The sequence below is a fragment of the Stegostoma tigrinum genome, chromosome 42 (assembly GCF_030684315.1).
Source record: "Stegostoma tigrinum isolate sSteTig4 chromosome 42, sSteTig4.hap1, whole genome shotgun sequence".
Classification (NCBI taxonomy): domain Eukaryota; kingdom Metazoa; phylum Chordata; class Chondrichthyes; order Orectolobiformes; family Stegostomatidae; genus Stegostoma; species Stegostoma tigrinum.
The window spans coordinates 3,831,957-3,853,201 of NC_081395.1; the positions used below are offsets into that span (position 1 = coordinate 3,831,957).

Consider the following 21,245-nt stretch of genomic DNA (forward strand, 5'->3'; position numbering starts at 1 on the left):
TCAGGAATGTTTTGGAGTCAGATTTCAGCCCTTCAGGGAAAGGGGCTGCAATTCATTGCCTCATGCATCGCGAGACTAACATCACCTTGCAATTGCGAACAGAGATTGGAAGGGAAGGTCCAGTCATTTGACATGTGTGCCAATACCCAGTCCCCTACCTTGGCATGTTTCAGCTCCAGTTCTGTCATCTCAATCATGTTCTTCCGAAAGGCAGACACTCTTCGGATTTTGAAGTCTGAGAGTTCTATGGGGCAGAGGGAGGAAGAGGAGAGAGAAGTGGGATTGGGGGGGGGGGGGGGGGTGAGGAAAGAAAGAGGAGAGAGAGAGAGAGAGAGAGAGAGAAGAGATTTTTGACATTCACATTCTTGGAAATACATCACTTGGCTGTTCCATGGCAAACAAACACTAACAATCTCATCCAAACCTTCTCACTACTACTTTGGAAGTGGAGAGAATAGGGCACAGGATGGGGGTGGGCCAATTTGCAACAGCAAGCTGCCACACAGCAGCGAGGGACTGACTCATCATCGTCTGTTTGTAAGACACATGGAGGGGAAACGACCCTTCCATTCCCACACCCACCCAAAAACCCCAAGGTGGGCCCATATCTTCAGTCAGCCTGGCAAAGAGTGCGACAGTGTAACATGGCCCCATTTCCTGAATTGCTTGCTCAGCGTGGAAGCGGTGAAAATCAACAGCTTAAAAGAAAAGAAACACTGGAGATGCAGCAGGGAATTAAATACAGACTGATAGGAGACAATCGTCCAGTGGTATTCATCTTCATAGAATCCCTACAGTATGGAATCAGGCCATTCGGCCCAACAAGTCCACACCACCCCTCCAAACAGCATCCCACCCAGACCCATTTCCCCTACCCCTGCATTTCCCATGTCTAACCCAACCATCCCTGGGTGCTACGGACAATTAATTCAGACAATGTCCTGGGAGCAGATTCAAATCCTGCCACAGGAGGTGGTAGAATTTAAATTCAATAAAGTTCTGCTATTAAAAAAAAGAGCTAGGGTTAGGCCATCCTTACCTGGTCTGGTGTACACAGAACTCTACACCCTCAGCAAAGTAGTGCCTCTTAACTGCCCTCGAGGATGGGCAATAAGTGCAGGCCTGGCCAATAATACCCTCCAACTATGAATGAATTTAGAACAAACCAAGGTCACACAGAAGTCAGTTTCTATCCAGTGCCAGAACCACCAGGTTTATCCAGCATTTTCAGTTTTTGTTTCACAGTTCCAGTGTCTGCTGTATTTTGCCTTTGAGAGTTGACGTGTTTCCCCCTAGATCATAGGCAATGCGTAACCGGGGAAATGGCCAAAAGGAGCCCGTTACCTTGCTTGGCTGATTCTGAAAGTTTTTCAAATTTCTGGCAGCAGCGTTGCTGATTGGCCTCAGTGTGTTTCACATCCCTGTTCTTCATGCGGGCTCGGTCCAGGGCTTTGTTGGCATTTTCATAATCAGACAAGGACCGAGCTCTCCGGTATAGCAGGTCCTGAGCAACAAATTCACAAGCTTATAACCTCAGGTTGTCTCCAAACCCAAAAAAAAGCACAATTCAGAACGTAAACTGCACTCAAATGGAATAAGTCCCCAAAATGTTTGAGGATCAGGAGAATTTGTTTGTAGAAGTTCCAGCGAACAAAGTGAGGTTTAATAAAAGTGAGGGGATCATAGCACCAGTCCAAAAGAATAGACAATCCATAAATTGAGGAATCCTACAGTACATGGACTGCGGCCACTCACCTCCACCTTAAGGGGTAATTAGGAACGGGAATAAATGCCAAGCCTGCCAGAGACACCCATATCGTACGTGTTAGTAAGAAAGCCATATCAGACAGCACAGACAAACAATGAGAAGGCTACAAAAAAAAAAATGCACTTTTTCAGATGTCACTGCTCCATCCCGTATCCAGCTCATTGGAAAGTCACTGCAGTGCGTCTGTGGGGGAGGGAGTCGGATGTTTGTGGGTGTGGTGTCAGTCAAGCAGGGGTCGCTTTGTCCTGGATGGTGTCGAGCTTAGAGAGTGTTGTTGGAGCTGCCCCCATCCAGGGGCAAGTGAGGGGTATTCCATCCCGCTCCTGATCTGTGCCTTGTAGATGGCAGGACAGGCTTTTTTTTTGGGGGTGGGGGGGTGGTGTCCAGGAGGGGAGTTACTCACTGCAGGATTCCCGGCCTCTGACCTGTTTTTGCGGTGAGTCCAGTTGAGTTTCTGGACAGATGATAACCCCCAGTATGTTGATAGCAGCCGACCCATCAATGGTATTCAGTGTGGAGATGTGGGGTGATACATTTTTGGTACAGGTGAGACAGGACAAAACCCCTGCTCCCCACAACAAAAGGGGTATACTGGGGAGGGAGGGAGAGCATGAGCATGCGCCTGGGTGCAAAAGCGTTGGCAGGAGAAAAGTGCAGTGAGTAGTAAAAGCAAATGTATCCTGGGTTTTACTAATGGGAGTACGAGTACAAGAGCAAGGAACAAAGACACTAACAGTACAGCAAAGGCCCTTCAGCCCTCCAAGCTGGTACCAACATGCTGCCCATCACAACTAAAAACGCCTACCCTTCTAGAAACCTATTTGCATCCTATTCAGTGATAATGGGAAATACATCCTATTCATGTATTTTTCAGGATGCCCACTAAAAGTCACTGTAACGTCTGCTTCCACTACATCCCCCAGCAACAAACCTTGCCCCTCGCACCTTAAACTCCTGGCCCCGGTAACTGACTCTTCCACCCTGGGAAAAAGCTTTGACTGTCCACACCCTTCATTATCTTGTAGGGCCTCTATCAGTTCACCCCTCAACCTCTGTCATTCCAGTGAGAATGACCCAAGTTTCTCCAACCTCGCCTCACAGCTAATGCCCTCCATACCAGGCAACATCCTGGTAAAATCTTTCCTGAACCCTCTCCAAAGCCACCACATCCTTCTGGTGGTGTGGCAACAAGAATTGAACACAATATTCCAAATGTGGCCTAACTAAGGTTCTCTTAAGCTACAAGATTACCCAAAAACTTGTAATAGACACTGGTTAGGCCTCAGTTGGTGTCTGGTGCAGTTTGATGCCACATTACTGGAAGGAACACAGAGCAGAAGAGGTTTGCAAGAATGACTCCAGGGACAAGATATTTAGGTGAAATAGGGAGGGGAAAAAGGTGAGAAAAAGATTGGCTGATGACAACGGCGGGGGGGGGGGGGGGGGGTTTGGAGGGAAAGAGAAGAGAGATAAAGGTGGGAGGAGGCAGGGTAGAGGAGAAACACGAGAGAGTGAGAGCAAGAGCACAAAATGCACGCTTGCCTAAAAGCAGGGAGTTACAAAGAGGACTGAAAACATTAACTGTTCCCTTCCCCCTGCATGCATTGCCTGACCGGATACACTCTAAAGCAATGTTTTTTTGATCAAAAATTCTAGAATCCCCATCATCTGAAGTATGTGTTCTTTGTCACAAGCAGGAAAGGAGTGTACTTGCCTTTGCTGCTTGGGAATCTCTCATGTAATATCTTAACAAGTCAGAAAGTTTCAAGTCTTCGTCAGATGCCACACGTCCTTCCAGTTTCTACAGAATTTTTTTTTAAAAAAAGGCAATTTAAAAAGCAGTTCAGTATTTTGAGACACGAGCTGCCAGAGCTGAAATTACAGGAAAAAGTATTTCTTACCCGAAGTTTCTCAAAGAGTTCTGCAAGTTTCAGGAAGTTCCTGGAACAAGGCGGGGGGGAATAAAAAGTGAGTGGGTTACACAATTTCGTGGTTTCTTTTAGAGACTCAAACAGGATATCCAACTCGCTGCCTGTTCTAGAGACACAGCACTCTGCCAGAGGGAGAGAACTCCAATCCCAGGAGGAGACTGAAAGTTACAGTTACAGTTAGCCCCAGTGCTGACTGCATTTCCCACCCACCGCCAAGGTTGGGAGGGAAGAAGAGGAAAAAAAAAAGTTCAGGGGAAAATCAATCATTTTCTATTCACCACAACATTCAGAACTACGTTCCGGGTTTTCCAAAAAAAAAGGGACAGATTCCAACTCAAACAGAACACATTTTGGATACTCAGCACAGGGTGAGATGCAGAGTAAAACTCCTCCCTCTAGCATAGAGGGAGGTTTAAATATTGGCCTCCATACAAGGGGACACCATCCCACTGCTCTTCAGCCAATGGTGACAGTCAGATCTTTTAAACTGAGGCCCAAATTCTCCACCAGATGGATGCAAGTGTATCATCCGAGAGAGACAGCTCCTCCGACAGCATGGCACTGCCTCAACACCTGGACGGCAGCTCCAACTCACATGTGGAGTCAGACATCAGCCAGGGGAGGTCGTGGCCGAGTGGTATTATCACTGAACTGACAAAATCAGCAGCTCCAGATAATGTTCTGGGGTTGGTCCCAGTTTCAAATGCCACAAAAAAGGAAAAAACCAGGAGGAAGATAAGAGTCAAATGATGACCATGAATTCATTGCTGATTATTGGGGAACCCATCTGGTTTGCTAATTGTGTTCAGGGAATTAAACTTACATGCTCTGGCCTACATTTGACCCACAGCAATGTAGCTGACTTTTAACTGCTCTCTATGCAATTAGGGATGGGCAATACAATGCTAACCCAGCAAGTGATAGCCTCATCCCATGAGTGAATATTAAAAAAGGTCACAAGTAAACACATACACTTTCTATAGCACATGCCAGAAATTCAGAACAAAATAATCATCTCATACTTGCTAAGTGGGTTGGTATCCAACGTTCCCAAACCAGATAAGGCAGAAGAGATTGGAATGTAATCTTCAGCGACATCTGTGGAGACACCAAAAGAGGGAGTAGACAAGCCACATGGTGAGACACAGACAGGACCTCAGCTCCCATTATCTGAGAGCTCAACAGGTCCTAAAAATGACCACCACCGCTCAAGTTAACCACAGAACAGGAATGGTCTTTCCCCAGTCTGCTGCTCAGTATTTACAAGTTGCCCTCTTGGAACAACATGGACCCTCAGCTCAGTGTTTGTGCACTGCCGGGGCTCCATGGTTGTTCTGAGAAGGTTATTTGTAAGTCCTGAGCAGCAGACTGGGGAAAGACCACAAGAGGTCAGAAAGGGTTAAACATTAAGGCCAGGAGGGAGGATGGGGCTCACAGAGTGGGCCTGTAGTCCTCAGACTGGAGGAGATTAAAAAAACAGAAAAAAAATGAGAGGGTTTCATGACAATTGGAAGGATTTGTTATAGGGACCACACACATGAAAGAAGAAAGTTATGGCCTTGGGGAGGACAGACTGTTCAGGGGTGATGCCAGCAAGCACCTGATCAAATACATCCATCCTCACCTCTTCGCATTGCCTCCGTGCAGAAGATATAGTATGCTGAAGAGAAGTAGTAGTGGAACAAACTCAAACAGCAGAACTGATAACTAGGAAATGCAACCATCACTATTTCAAAATAGAGAGACTGAAGTGGGGTGGAACAGGTGGGAGGTGAAAGTGGGATGGATCCCACGGTTGATTAAACAGCATTGGGGTTTGAGGGGAATATCAGGAAGCATTCAGGATAGCAGAGACCCCGTGCATAAATTCTAAACAACCCACTTTTGTGAGAGCGGGTCTTCTTGTCTGACTTCAGCGTTGCATCCTTGACCCGATTGTGATATTCGATAAGGAAGGTCCTCTCGTGCTCGAAGAACTCATCGACTTCCTGGTAGGAGGACAGGATGAACATTAGCACACGCCATTTGTTAGAGAGTTTAGGGGAAACTAAATTCCCAAGGAGCAGTTTCAAATCCTCCCTCTCGTACCTGACTGGATACAGGGGAGATCCCAGGGCAGAAGGACCAAACCTCCAGGACAGTGATCTATAGAGAGGACTTTACTCTGTATCTAACCCTGTGCAATCCCTGGGAGTTTTTTTTTGCAGGGGATGAAGAACCAGTGTAGAGGGAAAATTGCAGAGTTTGTTTTTGCTTGATTTCCAGCATCTGCAGTTATTTCTGTTTGGTTACAGGGAAAATTTACTTTCCGTTTACATCTGCAGTAGCAGGGAGATTTACTCTTAATTTAACCATTTACAGATATTGTCTATAAGCAGGAGGTGTGTTAAACAGTAGAGATCTTTTTGTACTGGAGAAGGGAACAGTTGTCATAAGGTCAGGAATTACCTTAATTCCAGAGATGCCAGTTATTAATGCTTCATCTGCAGTCTTCACTATGTTCTTCAGAAAACCACCCAGGATCTCCTTCCTGTTCTTGCCACGGACACTTAGCTGTTGTTAAGAGGAGCAAAACAAAAAAAGTTATTTACAAAAGAGGTTTGCCAGCTCCTTTCCCCATCCTGGGGCATTCCAAAGCTTCACACCCAATGGGGGACTCTGTCTAGAGTGTTCCATTCTGTTATGTAGGTGGGGCAGCAACATGTGATACGCACCTGTGTGTCCCTAATTGCCCAGAGGATAGTTCAGAGTCAACCACGTTGCTGTGGGTCTAGAGTCACATGTAGGCCTTCCCTAAAAGGACTTTAGTACCAGATGGGTTTTTCCAGGCAATCAGCAATGGATTCATGGTCATTGTTAAATTTTATTTTTTAAAACAAGAGTCTAATTCAAAATTCAACCATCTGCCATGGCAGAATTCAAACCCAGGTCCCCAGAACATCGCCTGGTCTAACAGTCCAATGATAAAACCACAAGGCCATCGCCTCCCTGTGAGACGTTGGATAAAGAAGGGAGGGGTGTAGTCCAACACTCAGTTAGCAAGGGGAAACCTGGGCTAGATGTTGGCAGCAATGGCCGGAAGCATTACTGAGGCAGATGTTCACCTCTGGCCAGAAAGTGGTTAGACCTACCTCCTGATCATATTCCAGAAACACATAGAAATTGTGGTCCCCCCTGAGCTGTGGGTGAGCAGCCAGGCGTTGCAGGAAGACCTCATGCATAGCCACCGTCTTCTTAAAGATGGCCAGGTATTCGCTGCAAAGAGAAATGGAGAGAACAGACAAATGTTAACAGCGTACAACAGAGCAAAAAAGTAATTCAGGAGAAAAACAACTTCACCCAGACCGCAGGGCGAAGGATGAACCTATTCAAATAATAAAAAAGGAATGGTTGAGGCGAATTGTATTGGAAGCTCAGCAAACAGGATTGGAACGGAACAACAATGGGAGGTTTGGGAGAGACACAGGAATGAGGTGGCAGCTTGTTTGTAACCAGAACAGCAGCTGATGGGCTGAAGGGCCTCTTGCAATAGGACAGATCCTAGAATACTTCCATTGCACAAAGAGGCCATTCAGCCAGTCAAGTCTGCACTGACCCTCCAGAAGGCAGCCCACTAATAGACAGCCTTCCACCATATCCGCTTAATGCTGCGTTACTCTGGCGAATTGCCCCAGCCTGCAGAGTCCTGGTCCTTCTGGAGCTCCAGCGGGGGGAATGCTCTCACCTGGCAATTTAAACAGGAGATGTGGGAAGGGTCTACACAAGAGGCTGTGTACAGGTAGGGGCCAGTGTGCAAGAGAGTGCCTACGTAAGGACTACAGACAGTGTCCTCCACCACAATCACTTACGATTCCAGCTCTTGCTTCATCTTGGCAAACTCCTCGCGAGTCATGGACCCGTCTCCCTCCCCAAGTTTCTGTAGCTTCTCCCGAGATGCATCAAAGTTTGGTTTCGGAGGGGCAGGAGGAATCTAGGAGAGAGAGCGGTGGTGAGGGGTTGAAGAGAAAAGCTCCAATTGTTGACACCGCAGCAAAAGAAGAAAAATGGGCTGAAGTACAGAGCAAGTGCTGTAACATACAAGCCTCGGATCCCTGGTGCACAGGGAGATCCTGGTCTACTTCCAGCAGAGTGGCAAGTCACCCAAACAGGCAATTCTCCTAATGACAGTCTTTAGCTCCACAGACAACACTCCCCCACTTGACTACCAGGAATTTAAAGTTGAAATTCCTTCACAGTATATGGGTGTCGCTGTCCATCCTGAATCACTTAAAAGGGTCAACCTCGTGACTCAAGAATCAGAGCAAAGTGCAGGCCAAAGCAAGCAAGGACTGTAGATTCCCTTCCCCAGAAAAAAGGGAATCGGTAACTCAAGCTGATTTTTAAGCAATATTTGACAGTGGTTTGTGGTCACTGTTAGCCTCTCAACAGCAGATGCCTTCACTGAACTCAAGTTTCACCATCTTTCATGGCAGGATTCAAATGCCAGGTCTCTGGATTAATTTAGTCCAGCAAAACTACCCTCAGGCCATCACCTTGCCCTATGGTGGGATCTTTTCTCCATATCTAACCCTGCGTTTGCTGGGGGTGGCGGGAAATCTGGGAAAAGCAGTGTCGAGAGAGCTTTACTCGATCTCTGCTGGGAGCATTTGCCTCACTGGGAACACCACACATACAAAAAAAAGGAAGTTAATAAAAAAGTTTTGAACCTGCTTGTATCTGGTACAAACTCCTGGCTGTGGTCACTTACTATAATCCCAGCATAATCCTCATTTTCCACATATGCATCATGAAGCCAAATGAACTCTTCATGTTGACGAACGACTGAGAACTCAGGCTGTTTGAAGTGAGCGAGATTCGTCTGCGACAGACACGAGAAGAGATATTAGTGCTGATGTCACTCAGTCTCACCACACACACACACACTCAGCAATGTGGGAGCGACACAAAGTCTGTGTCTAGTGATGTCGGTCAAGGGATAAGTATCTGTCCCAGGACCCTAGGGAGAACTCCACCGACCACTTTGCTGTCAGGCTTCATTAAAAAGGAGCTAGAAGCTCACAGTCTGTTACAGACCCAAACATCCTGAGGCACAAATGCTCGGTCCTCAGACAGCTAGGGCCTGGCTCACCCACCTATTACAGCAATTTCTCCACACTGTCTTATTCCCCTTTTCCCACCTACCTTGGTGTGAACCGTAAACTTCACTTTGTCCCGCTCGCTGACCGCATCCGAGATCTCCACCTGCAGCGAGGAGTCCGTCTGTAGATCCACCGACATGGTCCTTGACTGCACAAACAAAACATACACAGGCCTGAGAGTGGGTCATTAACCTACAGAGCGTGTGTTACACACTGAACCCAACACTGCAGCACACAACATCAAACCAGTTGTGTACAGAGCCCCCGAGTTCAGAAGGGAAAGCTGTAGAGTCAGCATTACTCCATATCTAACCCTGCACTGTCCTTGTCCTGGGAGAGTTGGAGGGGGACAGCTTAGAGGGAGTGTCATTTACAGTTTAAAAGAAAGAAGCAGTTTTATTTTCAGGCTAACAGTAGCAGGAGCTGTAGTCTATTTAACTGCATTCTGGGGTGTGTTTGATGTGGAGAGTGTCAAGAGGGAGCTTCACATTGTATCTCCAATATGGGGCAGACAGAACCAGAGCAGTAAACCCATTATTTTAAAGACATTAAGACTGATCATTTACTCTGGGCTATTTCCATTATAGAAACATATTGAGCAGCTACATCTGTCCTGCTTTTGCCTTTTTTGGGGTTTAAAACGTGAACAATGTTGGTTCAAACTGATCTTGCCCAGTTGGACCAGAGAGCACAGGGAGGCTACAAGGAACAAACCAGCCTGAAAAGTCATGACAGCAGATGAGAGACTCAGTGAAGTTTCACAGCCAGTGAAACTTGGTGAGGCAACGGCCTAGTGGTTTTATGGCTGGATTATGAATCCAGAGACACTGATAATATTCCAGGGATAATAGGAACTGCAAATGCTGAAGAATCTAAGAGAAGGAGTGCAGCTGGATGAACACAGCAGGCAAGCAGCAGAGGAGCAGGATCTTGGCCTGCCGCGTTCATCCAGCTCCACACCTTGTTATTGCTAATGTTCTGGGGATGTGGGTTGAAATCCCACCAGGGCAGATGGCAGAATTTGAACTCAATAAAACATCTGAAGTTGAGAATCTAATGACTGTGGATCCATTGTGGATTGTCAAGAAAAACCCATCTGGTTCACTAATGACCTTTAGGGAAGGAAACTGCCGTCCTTACTTGGTCTGGCCTATATGTGACTCCAGACCCACAGCAGTTAGGAGTCACATTGGTGGTTGACTCAGCTGCCCTCTGGGCAGTTAGGGATGGGCAATAAAGGCCAGCTCAGCCGATGACTTCCACATCCTGCAAATGAATTAAAAACAAAGAAACCACACTCACTTGGTGACGCTCATCCTAAAATGAACCAGACTGTGGCCATTTGAGGGGGCCAGGTGAGATAGGGAGTTTGAGATTGGCAGGAAACATCTGAAATTTAAAAAAAACAAAGCCCAACCAGATCTTGGATGCCATTGGGAGGGTCTGCCTCCAACAGTTTCCAAAATACTGCAGCGAGCAGCCCAGGTTCGAGGCACACAGTGGGACTAGTGTGGGGAGCGAGTTTCTGGAGAAAGTGGGTACAGTTACAATGTTTAAAAGACATTTGTGTAAGCACACAAACAGGGAGGGATGTGTGCCTGCTGCAGGCAGGTGGGGCTAGTTTCATTTGGGATTCAGCCAGCATGGACTGAAGGGTCTGTTTCTGCAGCGTACGGCTATGACTGGGGCCTGCCATCCAGTTGTCGGGCGAGGCATGGAAAGGAATGGTGATGACATTACGGCTGTCTGACCAGACCACCCAGCTCCCATAAGCAGATATTTGGGCACAGTGCATCACAGCTCACACACTTCCTTCCTTTTACCCCCAACCCCAACAGAAACAAAAAGTCGGGGGGGGGGGAAAACAGGTGATGTGTCGCCACAGGTCCTCTAGAAAGCACACACAAAGAATTGTTTTTTTTAAAAAAACAAACCAAGCATTTGGTGTCTATTATCCTCACTAAACATACACAAATGCATCAATACTCTCACTTCTGTCAGAGGAGAAATACAGAAGCTTCAACACAATTCAGATTCAAGAACAGCTTCTTCCCTGCTGTTATTAGATTTCTAAATGGATCTCTAATTTCACATGTTGATCTTGCATTGTGCAGCCATAACCTTGTAATGGCTCACTCTGTCTAAACACTATCATCTTTGTCTTTTTTTGTTACAATCCACCCTCTACTGCACACCAAACAATAATAAAAAACCTTTTCACTGTACTTAGGTACGTGTCAACAAAATCAAAACAAGACCGACTACATCTCCGCTCTGTCAGCGCCCAGCCCACAGCAAGGTGGTAATAACAGGCCTAATTCTAACGGCTTTTACAGATTGAAATGGTCAAACATTTCACAGGATGTGGGCGCTGCTTCCGAGGCCAGGGTTTGCTGCCCATCTTTGACTGCGCCTCAAATCAAAATGTTTCATGTGGGCCATTTGAGGGCAGTTAAGAATCAACTACCTTGCTGTGACTCCACAGCAAAAAAGTCATAGGACACAGAACACTACAGCGTAGTACAGGCCCTTCGGCCCTCGATGCTGCACCAGCCTGTGAAACCAAACTGAAGCCCATCTAACCTACACTATTCCATTATTATCCATATGTTCATCCAAATGAACATTTAAAACACCCTTAAACATGTGAGTCCAGTCCAGACCAGTTATCATCTCCTCCCATTAAAAACCCAAGAAAAAAGGGACATTGGTGACCTGGGTTTAAAATCGCTGAGGATGGTCAGAATCACCATCGCCAGCTTTCAATTCCAGAGATTAGTTGTTAATATATTCATTGTTACTGTCCACAGCAGGATTTGAACTCCATGCTCCTATTCAATTGACTCTTGGCATCAGTGCAGGGCTGTGGAGAAGGCCTGGCATTCATCTGGCACTCCCTGGGGCAAAATACCAAGCCTAAGATTAACTCAGTGGGGAGAGAAAAGGAAGAGAGCTGGAGGGTGGTGGGTGGTCTACATATAAAACCTACTCAAACTCTGTGCTCGCTTGATTGTTCTACAACATAAATAGATGTTTTGCATTTTGGTTTTTAGGTCACAGAACAGTGGCACTGCTAACTTTTTAAACTAATAAAAAAAGTTACTTCAGCTGCTGCACCAACACTTATTGCCCATCCCTAACTACCCCTTAAGTGGCAGGGTAGGATGACAGGCCTTTTCAGGCTGCTGCAGTCCCTCAGGTGTAGAAGGGCGAGAGGTGCAATATTTTGACCCGGTGACAACGATGTAGTCCCAAATCAGGATAGAGGGGGGAACTTGCAGGGGGTGGTGTTCCCAAGTATCTGCTGCCCTTGCCCTTCTAGGTGGAAGTGGTCACACATCTGGAAAACGCAGTCTGAAGAGCCTTGGCTTGTTGCAGCGCTCCAATGTAGGGCAGCTGCCTCAGTGCGTCAGTCTTTAGCGTAACTGCAAACCAAGAACTAGGTTAGTCAAGACCTGTGGCTCCAGCTTCTGCAGACTGACACACAACATGCTTCTCTCCCACCCACCCCCCAAAAAACAACAAAAATCACCTCTTTCCACTCGGTTGTCATTTGTGCATTATTCTCAATCAAAAAAACAAAGAATGGAAAACAAATTTTAATTAATTCAACATTTAGGATTTGAAAACAAAAAATTAAAAAAAGGAAAAGAGAGAGAAGCAGCAAAAATCAAAAACAGAACATGCGAGGAGGAGGTTAAGAGGAAAGTTGCAAATGCAAGAGATAAGTTCTTACAAGCTCTTTTTCACAATTGGTACAAAAACTCAAAAAGGGGTCAGAGAAGATTTACAAGGATGCTGCTGGGAAGCAGGGGCAGGGGGGTGGTTTGGAGCTAAAGGGAGAGGCTGAATGGGCTGGAACTATTTTCCCTGGAGCATCAGAGCCTGAGGGGTGACCTTATAGAGGTTTATAAAACTCTTGTGGGGCATGGATGGGGTGAATAGTTAAGTAAGGTCATTTCCCTTGGGTGGGAGAGAGTCAAAAAATTAGACAGCATAGGTTTGAGGAGAGAGGAGAAATATTTAGAAAGGGACCTAAGGGCCAACTTTTTCCTCAGAGGGTGACGCATGTATGAAATGAGCTGCCAGAGGTGGTAGTGGAGGCTAGTACATTTGCAACATTTAAAAGGCACCTGGATGGGTACATGAATAGGAAGGGTTTAGAGGGATATGGGCCAAAGGGCACTAGATTAGTTTAGGATATCTGGTTGGCATGGACAGTTTGGACCAAAGGGGCTTTTTCCATACTAAACAGCTGACTTGTAAAGAGAGAGGTTAAATAAAAAAAGACATTTAAAATATAAAAGCAACAAAATTTTAGATGTACACAATTTTCTTTTTAAATAAAAAAAAAACTACAACTGCTCAGTTTTGAGAAAAATAACATATGGCAGAAAGCAAAGCAGAACATTGGAGGGAGAATGTGGTGAAAAGCATTGGTTTAAAAGAAGGGACACGTTGCAAATCTACAAGCAAATGTTTAAATTTAAGAGAAAACCAGTCACACAGAAATCAGACCAGAAAAGAGGTAATAGAAAACAAACAAACCTAACAGCAGCCACTGTGGCAGGAGGCAGCAGATGAAATTATGACAAGGACAGGGGGGTGGATGTGGGGAGAACTCATTTTGTTTCTCTAAGCAATTAGGAGAGAGAGAGAGAGAGAGAGAGAGAGAGAGAGAGAGAGAGAGAGAGAGAGAGAGAGAGAGATTGCAATACTTCAGACAGTAATCCAATTTTCCATTTGCTTTGCCATTAATCTCAGCATCTTTCTGATAGCACAGCAACAAAACAACCAGTGCAAAAATAAATTTAGGTAGCCTTTTTAGATGAAAACAAAAGTGCACAGATTATTGTTGGGCTGGCAACTAAGATTTACCTTATAATCCTCCCCCTCAAACAGGTCTGTCCTTCCCTCCATAGCTAAAGCAGGCTCCTAGCCCCAAAAAAACCCCCTGAGAGCTGGGAGGGTTCCTCTCACCACTAGGAGGTCCACAGTACCCTGTCAGAGGCGCGCACTCCTCTTGTAGCCGCGCACGCCTCGTCGGCAGCACGCCGTTCTCCGCTCCGATTGGTTCTTCTTCGCCCGGCGTCCGGGCTCCGTCGCTCTCGATTGGTCCGATGCAGCGTCCATAAAGTCCAACCCCCGCCCCTTCTTAAAGCGGACGCGACATGATCGGAGACGGCACGAGATTGTTTAATTTTTGTTTCGGCGCGGACCCGAATTTCTCTTTGTTTTTCGAGCGGCTACATTCACTTTCGCGATGCTGCACAGACATTGCGGGGGGATGAGATGATAACGATATCTATTTTATACATATTTCAAAATAAGCAGGCTGTTTAAGAGGCAACTCGTGGATAGGAGGACGTTTGTTTTGCTTCTAAGGCGGGGGGGGGGGGAGGGGTGGGCGCGGATTTGGTTTTGTTTTGCCTGAAAGAAGTTTCCAGATCGAGCTCGTGACTCCTTTAAGAGGGTCCGGTCACATGATCCGGGGATCGGCGTGCTGGGGCTTCGCGGAGCCAGAAAGAGGAAATGACGTGGCCAACTGCTGCAGCTCATATCCTGCCATCAACAACCCCTCCTCCAACCAACCTAAACACGCATTAAATTCCAGTCAAATACCCGAAACCCATATTAAATGCTCTAAATTCTCTTCAAATATCTCAAACCCCTACCAAGTAGCCTAAACCCATGTTAAACACCCTAAATTCCCATCAAATAATCCAAACCCCTACCAAATACCCTAAACCCCCTTCAAATTCCCTAAATCCATCAAATTCCTTAAATAAGCATCAAATGCTCTAAACCTCCTTCAAATACTCCAAATACCCATCTAATACCCTAAACTCCCTTCAAATACCCATCTATTACCCTAACCCCCATCCAATACCCCCAAACCCTGACCAATTCCTTAAATACCTTAACACCCCTCAAATACCCTAAATCCCAATCAACTGCCCCCAAGCCCCCATCAAATACCCAAAAGCCAAATCAAATATGCTAAATACTCATCAAACACCCCTAAACTCCCTTCAAATGCCCCTGATCTCCATCAAATACCCCAAATACCTTCCAATATTCCTAAACCCCCATCAAATACCCTGAAACCCCAACACAACTCCCCAAACTCCCTTCAAAAACCCCGAAATACCCTTCAAATACCTAAACTTCCATTTTAAAGCCCCAAACTCCATCAAATACCCCTAAATGTGGGTTGTTGCAGTTTGGAAAGGCAAATCAAGGCAGGACTTAATAACTTAATGGTAGGGTCCTGGGGAATATCACTGAACAGAGACCTTGAAGCGTAGGTTCAGAGTTCTGTGAAAGTGGAGTCATAGGTCAAGTCAGAGTCATATGACACCAGGTTATTGTCCAACAGGTTTATTTGAAATCACACGTTTTTGGAGCGCTGTTCCTTCATCAGGACTTCACCTAATTTTGTCCACCCAAGTCCAACACTGGCACGTCCACATCAGAGTCACAGGTAGACAGGGCAGTGAGGAAGGTGTTTGATACGTTTGCCTTTGTTGGTCAGTGTATTGAGTATAGGAGATGGGAGGGTCATGTTGTGGTTGTACAGGACATTGGTTAGGGTCACTTTTGGAAAACTGTGTTCAGTTCTGGTCTCCCTGCTATAGGAACATTGTTGTGAAACTCGATAGGGTTCAGAAAAGATTTACAAGGATGTTGCCAGGGTTGGAGAGTTCGAGCTACAGGGAGGGGCTGAATGGTCTGGGGTTATATTCCCTGGAGCACCGGGGGCTGAGGGGGTGACCTTATAGAGGTTTATAAAACCATGAGGGGCATGGATAGGGTGAATAGACAAGGTCTTTTCCCCCAGGGTGGGGGGAGTCCAAAACTAGAGGGGCATAGGTTTAAGGTGAGAGGGGAAAGATTTAAAAGGATCCTGAGGGGCAACTTTTTTACACAAGAGGGTGATGCGTGTATGGAATGAGCTGCCAGAGGAAGTGGTGGAGGCTGGTACAGTTACAGCATTTAAAAGGCATCTGGATGGGGACATGAATAGGAAGGGCTTAGAGGGATGTGGGCTAAATGCTGGCAAATGGGACTAGATTAATTTAGGATATCTGATGGGTATGGATGAGTTGGACCAAAGGGTCTGTTTCCACACTATACAGCTCTATGACTCTAAATGCCCTAAACGTCCATCAGAAATTCCCAAACTCCATCAAATACACAGAGAACGTAGAACATAGAACAGTACAGCACAGAACAGGCCTTTCAGCCCACAATGTTGTGCCGACTTAAAGTTGATTTAACCAGTCCACCTTTACAAGATCATCCTTCAATCCTGTAAAGTTTGATTTTCCCAATTTGGAACTGTTACTTCTGTACTATCTTTGTTCTATTCCAAAATGATACAAAAACTAACTGTATTGAGATTACTGTCTCCAAAATGGTCATCCATTGCTACTTCATCCATTTGGCCAGCTTCATTTCCATAGACCAAATATAGAATTACACCCCTCGTGTTGGATTTAGTAGATGCTGGCTCAAAAAGTTATCTTGAATGCAGTTTAAGAATTTAATGCCCTTTTTGCCATTCACACTGCTTGTGTTCTGGTTGATAATTGAGAAGTTGAAGGCCCCAACAATTATTTCCATCTTGTTTTTGCATTTAACAATCTGCAGACATATTTGCTTTCTATCTCTGTCTCACACTTAAGATTTATAATACATAATTCATAGTGTAACTGCCCCATCTGGTTTTGACCTCAAACCAAATATACTCATTTGATGCTTTATTTAATATATCATTACTCCTCAGAGCCGTAATCCCTTCTTTAACCAATAATGCCGCACCCCAATTTTATTCCCTTCTCTATCCTGCCTGAAAAATTCGATGTCCATCGACGTTGAGCTGCCATTTGTATCATGTGACTATTTCTATCCGTGTTGATGATTAACATGGCAGTGTAGGAACAAATTACACAATATTGACATTTCCCTCAATTCACACAAATAACTCTTTGTGAATGGAATTCTCTTTAGCACACTCGGATCAGTATAATGCTCGGTAAAATCACAAAGTGGCAAAGCCAATAACATATGTTGAAACACTTCGTAATGTCCAATTTTCCAAAGGCCTTAAAATTGGCTTCCTGGAACCACTGGTGAAAAAAGAAGTAAACAGTCAACACTAAATATTCTGAAATGTTTGTTGCTATAATGTTATTACTTAAGATAGATAAAATAAAAGTATCAAAGGGCGTCATGGTTGCTCAGTGGTTAACACTGCAGCCTCACAGCGCCAGGAACCCGGGTTCAATTCCACCCTCGGGTAACTGTCTGTGTGGAGTTTGCACATTCTCCCCGTGTCTGTGTGGGTTTCCTCCGGGTGCTCCGGTTTCCTTCCACAGTCCAAAGATGTGCAGGATAGGTGGATTGACCATGCTAAATTGCCCGTAGTGTTCAGGGGTGTGTAGGTTATAGGGGGATGCTTCAAGGGGCGGTGTGGACATGTTGGGCTGAAGGGCCTGTTTCCACACTGTAGGGATTCTATGACAAAAAAAAAATCACATTTTATGATCAGCTAGTCCAACAGATAATAATATAGCTGACACTGCTCTGCTTGCATTAAAGGAATATGTTATAATCTATCCCCACATACGTAACAAGATGTTATCATTGAAGTATTTCAAAAAACTTCATTCTTCTTAAAGATGTGGGTGAGTACGATGATACAAACAGCATCAAGAACAGAGTGAGCATGTGCACTGTATGAGGTGACATTGTCTAATACATGCCCGGGAAGAATCTCTATTTTATACTAGGTTACTCCATCTGCATAGCTCAAAACAAATACAATATTTGGTCTCAAACGTGCTCATACCAAGAGTCAGATGTTTTTGCTTCCAGTAACTCTTATTCCCAAATATCCTCATAAGACCTCATTATAAACCCCCAAACTCCCACCAAGTAAACCCAAAGTCCAGCTGGCTTCTTGAATTGCTGCAGTCCATGTGCTGTGGGTGGACGCACACTGTCCCTTAGGGAGTGAATTCCAGGATTCTGACCCAGCGACAATGGAGGAATGGTTTTATTGCCAAGTCAAGACAGTGAGTGGCTCAGAGGGAAGCTTGCAGGTGGTGTTCCCATGTGTCTGGATGGAAGTGGGTCGTGGGTTTGGAAGGGAGGATCTTTGGTGAATTTCTGCAGTGCACCTTGTAGATGGTACACACTGCTGCAACTGAGCATAGTCGGTTGGGGGGTGCGGTGCGGTGAGGGGAGTGGGATGTTTGTGGATGTGGTGTTGAATGAGTGGGGGCTGCTTTGTCCTGGATGGTGTCGAGCTTCTCACGTGTTGTTGGAGCTGCCCCCATCCAGGGGCAAGTGGGGGGTATTCCATCCCACTCCTGACTTGTGCCTTGTAGGTGGTGGGACAGGCTTTGGGGGAGAGTCAGGAGGGGGGTTACTCGCTGCAGGATCCCCAGCCTCTGACCTGCTCTTGTAGCCCCTGTGTTTATGTGGTGAGTCCAGTTGAGTTTCTGGTCAAGGGTAACCCCCAGGATGTTGTTAGTGGGGGGGGGGGGGGTGAGGCTAATGCAATTGAATGTCAAGGGAGAGTAGTTAGATTGTCTCTTACTGAAGATGGTCATTGCCTGGCATTTGTGTGGCTCCAATGTTATTTGCCACTGGACAGCCCAGGCTTGAATATTATCCAGACCTCGTATTTGGGAATAGGCTGCTTCTGTATCTGTGGAGTTGTGAATGGTGTTGAACGTTGTGCAATCATTGGTGAACATTCAATTCTGACCTTAGGGTGGAGGGAAGGTCAACTCTCATCAAATACCCCCAACCGTCCATTACAAAGAACACTCCCCCCCCCACAAACTCCGTTAGATATGCCCAGACACCATATACACCCTTCTGGCAAATATCCCCAAACTCCACCATAAATTCATCCAAGCCCCCATCATTTACACCGAGCCCCCATCATTTACGCTGAGCCCCCATCATATATCACCGAACCCCACATCATTTACACCGAGCCCCCATCATTTACACCGAGCCCCCATCATTTATACTGAGCCCCCATCATTTACACCGAGCCCCCATCAATTACACCGAGCCCCCATCATTTACACCGAGCCGCCATCATTTACACCGAGCCCCCATCACTTACACCGAGCCCCCATCATTTACACCAAGCCCCCACCATATATCACTGAACCCCACATCATTTACACCGAGCCCCCATCATTTACACCGAGGCCCCATCATCTACAACGAGCCCCCATCATTTACACCGAGCCCCCATTATTTACACCGAGCCCCCATCACTTACACTGAGCCCCCATCATTTACACCAAGCCCCCACCATATATCACTGAACCCCACATCATTTATACCGAGCCCCCATCATTTACACTGAGGCCCCATCATCTACAACGAGCCCCCATCATTTATCACCGAGCCCCCATCATATGTCACCAAACGCCATCAGACACACCCAAGTATCTATCAAGTACCCCCAATTTCCCCTAACGACATTGAATGGCCCCAGCTATGTGTCACGTACCCCCATATCTCACTGATACAACCCAACAACATATAACTCTGGTCCCTCAGAAAATATCCCAAAGCTGCCATCAAATAGCCTCCTACCCCTACCAAATACCTCAAAACTGTATCAGGAACCCAAAAACTCATCATATATTCCCAAATATCCTCAAACTAAATCACATAGCCCCACTCCCAGTAGCACATATCCTCAAATGCCATCCTATACCTGCAAACTCCAGCAAAGACCTGTAACTACAAAGTGACATTGGGATCAGTGTTGGAGCCGCAACTAACAATAAATATGACTGATTAGACAAGATGCACATCACAGAATGGAATCCGTAGAGTGCAGAAAGAGGCCATTTGGCCCATTGAGTCTCTTCTGAACTTTGGAAGAGCATTTCATCCAGATCCAGCACCCCTCCCCTATCTCTATAACTCTGGATTTACCAGAGCTAACCCACATAGCTTGCACATCCCTGGGCACTACGGGACAATTTGGCACGGCCAACCCACCCTAACCCGCACATCCCTGGGCACTATGGGACAATTTAGCATGGCCAATCCACCCTAACCCGCACATCCCTGGGCCCTATGGGACAATTTAGCACGGCCAATCCCACCCTAACCTGCACATCCCTGGGCACTATGGGACAATTTAGCACAGCCAATCCACCCTAACCTACACATCCCTGGGTACTACAGGACAATTTAGCACGGCCAATCCACCCTAACCCCCACATCCCTGGGCACTATGGGACAATTTAGCACGGCCAGCCCACCCTAACCCGCACATCCCTGGGCACTATGGGACAATTTACCACGGCCAGCCCACCCTAACCTGCACATCCCTGGACACTGTGGGACAATTTAGCACGGCCAATCCACCCTAACCTGTACATCCCTGGGCACTACGGGACAATTTAGCACGGCCAATCCACCCTAACCCGCACATCCCTGGGCACTATGGGACAATTTAGCACGGCCAATCCACCCTAACCCGCACATCCCTGGGCACTACTGGACAATTTAGCACGGCCAATCCACCCTAACCTGCACATCCCTGGACACTACTGGACAATTTAGCACGGCCAATCCACCCTAACCCACACACCCCTGGGCACTATGGGACAATTTAGCACAGCCAATCCACCCTAACCTACACATCCCTGGGTACTACAGGACAATTTAGCACGGCCAACCCACCCTAACCCGCACATCCCTGGGCACTACGGGACAATTTAGCACGGCCAGCCCACCCTAACCTGCGCATCCCTGGGCCCTATGGGACAATTTAGCACGGCCAGCCCACCCTAACCCGCACATCCCTGGGCACTACGGGACAATTTAGCACGGCCAATCCACCCTAACCTGCACATCCCTGGGCACTACGGGACAATTTAGCACGGCCAATCCACCCTAACCCGCACATCCCTGGGCACTACGGGACAATTTAGCACGGCCAATCCACCCTAACCCGCACATCCCTGGGCACTACGGGACAATTTAGCACGGCCAATCCACCCTAACCCGCACATCCCTGGGCACTATGGGACAATTTAGCACGGCCAATCCACCCTAACCCGCACATCCCTGGGCACTACGGGACAATTTAGCACGGCCAATCCACCCTAACCCCCACATCCCTGGGCACTACGGGACAATTTAGCACGGCCAATCCACCCTAACCTGCACATCCCTGGGCACTACGGGACAATTTAGCACGGCCAATCCACCCTAACCCCCACATCCCTGGGCACTATGGGACAATTTAGCACGGCCAGCCCACCCTAACCCGCACATCCCTGGGCACTATGGGACAATTTACCACGGCCAGCCCACCCTAACCTGCACATCCCTGGACACTATGGGACAATTTAG

General features: G+C 46.7%; 1 protein-coding gene across 4 annotated transcripts in view; it reads right to left on the minus strand.

Annotated features, from left to right (window-relative positions):
- Nucleotides 1-21,245, minus strand: part of LOC125449381 (sorting nexin-32-like) — a 32,964-nt gene that overhangs the window by 1,784 nt on the left and 9,935 nt on the right. Inside the window, exons 1-12 of one of the 4 annotated variants that reach the window (XM_048525142.2) lie at nucleotides 13,818-14,277; nucleotides 8,881-8,985; nucleotides 8,447-8,557; nucleotides 7,548-7,669; nucleotides 6,831-6,954; nucleotides 6,148-6,252; nucleotides 5,582-5,687; nucleotides 4,722-4,797; nucleotides 3,670-3,709; nucleotides 3,483-3,569; nucleotides 1,345-1,504; nucleotides 159-244 (exon numbers count right to left, since the gene is read on the minus strand). In XM_048525142.2, the coding sequence (XP_048381099.1) occupies nucleotides 159-244; nucleotides 1,345-1,504; nucleotides 3,483-3,569; nucleotides 3,670-3,709; nucleotides 4,722-4,797; nucleotides 5,582-5,687; nucleotides 6,148-6,252; nucleotides 6,831-6,954; nucleotides 7,548-7,669; nucleotides 8,447-8,557; nucleotides 8,881-8,976 (1,113 nt within the window). In that variant the 5' untranslated portion in view covers nucleotides 8,977-8,985; nucleotides 13,818-14,277. Of the gene's footprint in view, nucleotides 1-158; nucleotides 245-1,344; nucleotides 1,505-3,482; nucleotides 3,570-3,669; nucleotides 3,710-4,721; nucleotides 4,798-5,581; nucleotides 5,688-6,147; nucleotides 6,253-6,830; nucleotides 6,955-7,547; nucleotides 7,670-8,446; nucleotides 8,558-8,880; nucleotides 8,986-13,385; nucleotides 13,433-13,715; nucleotides 14,278-21,245 lie in introns of those variants that run through there. The other 3 variants (XM_048525141.1, XM_048525143.2, XM_048525140.1) reach the window with 3 other exon arrangements.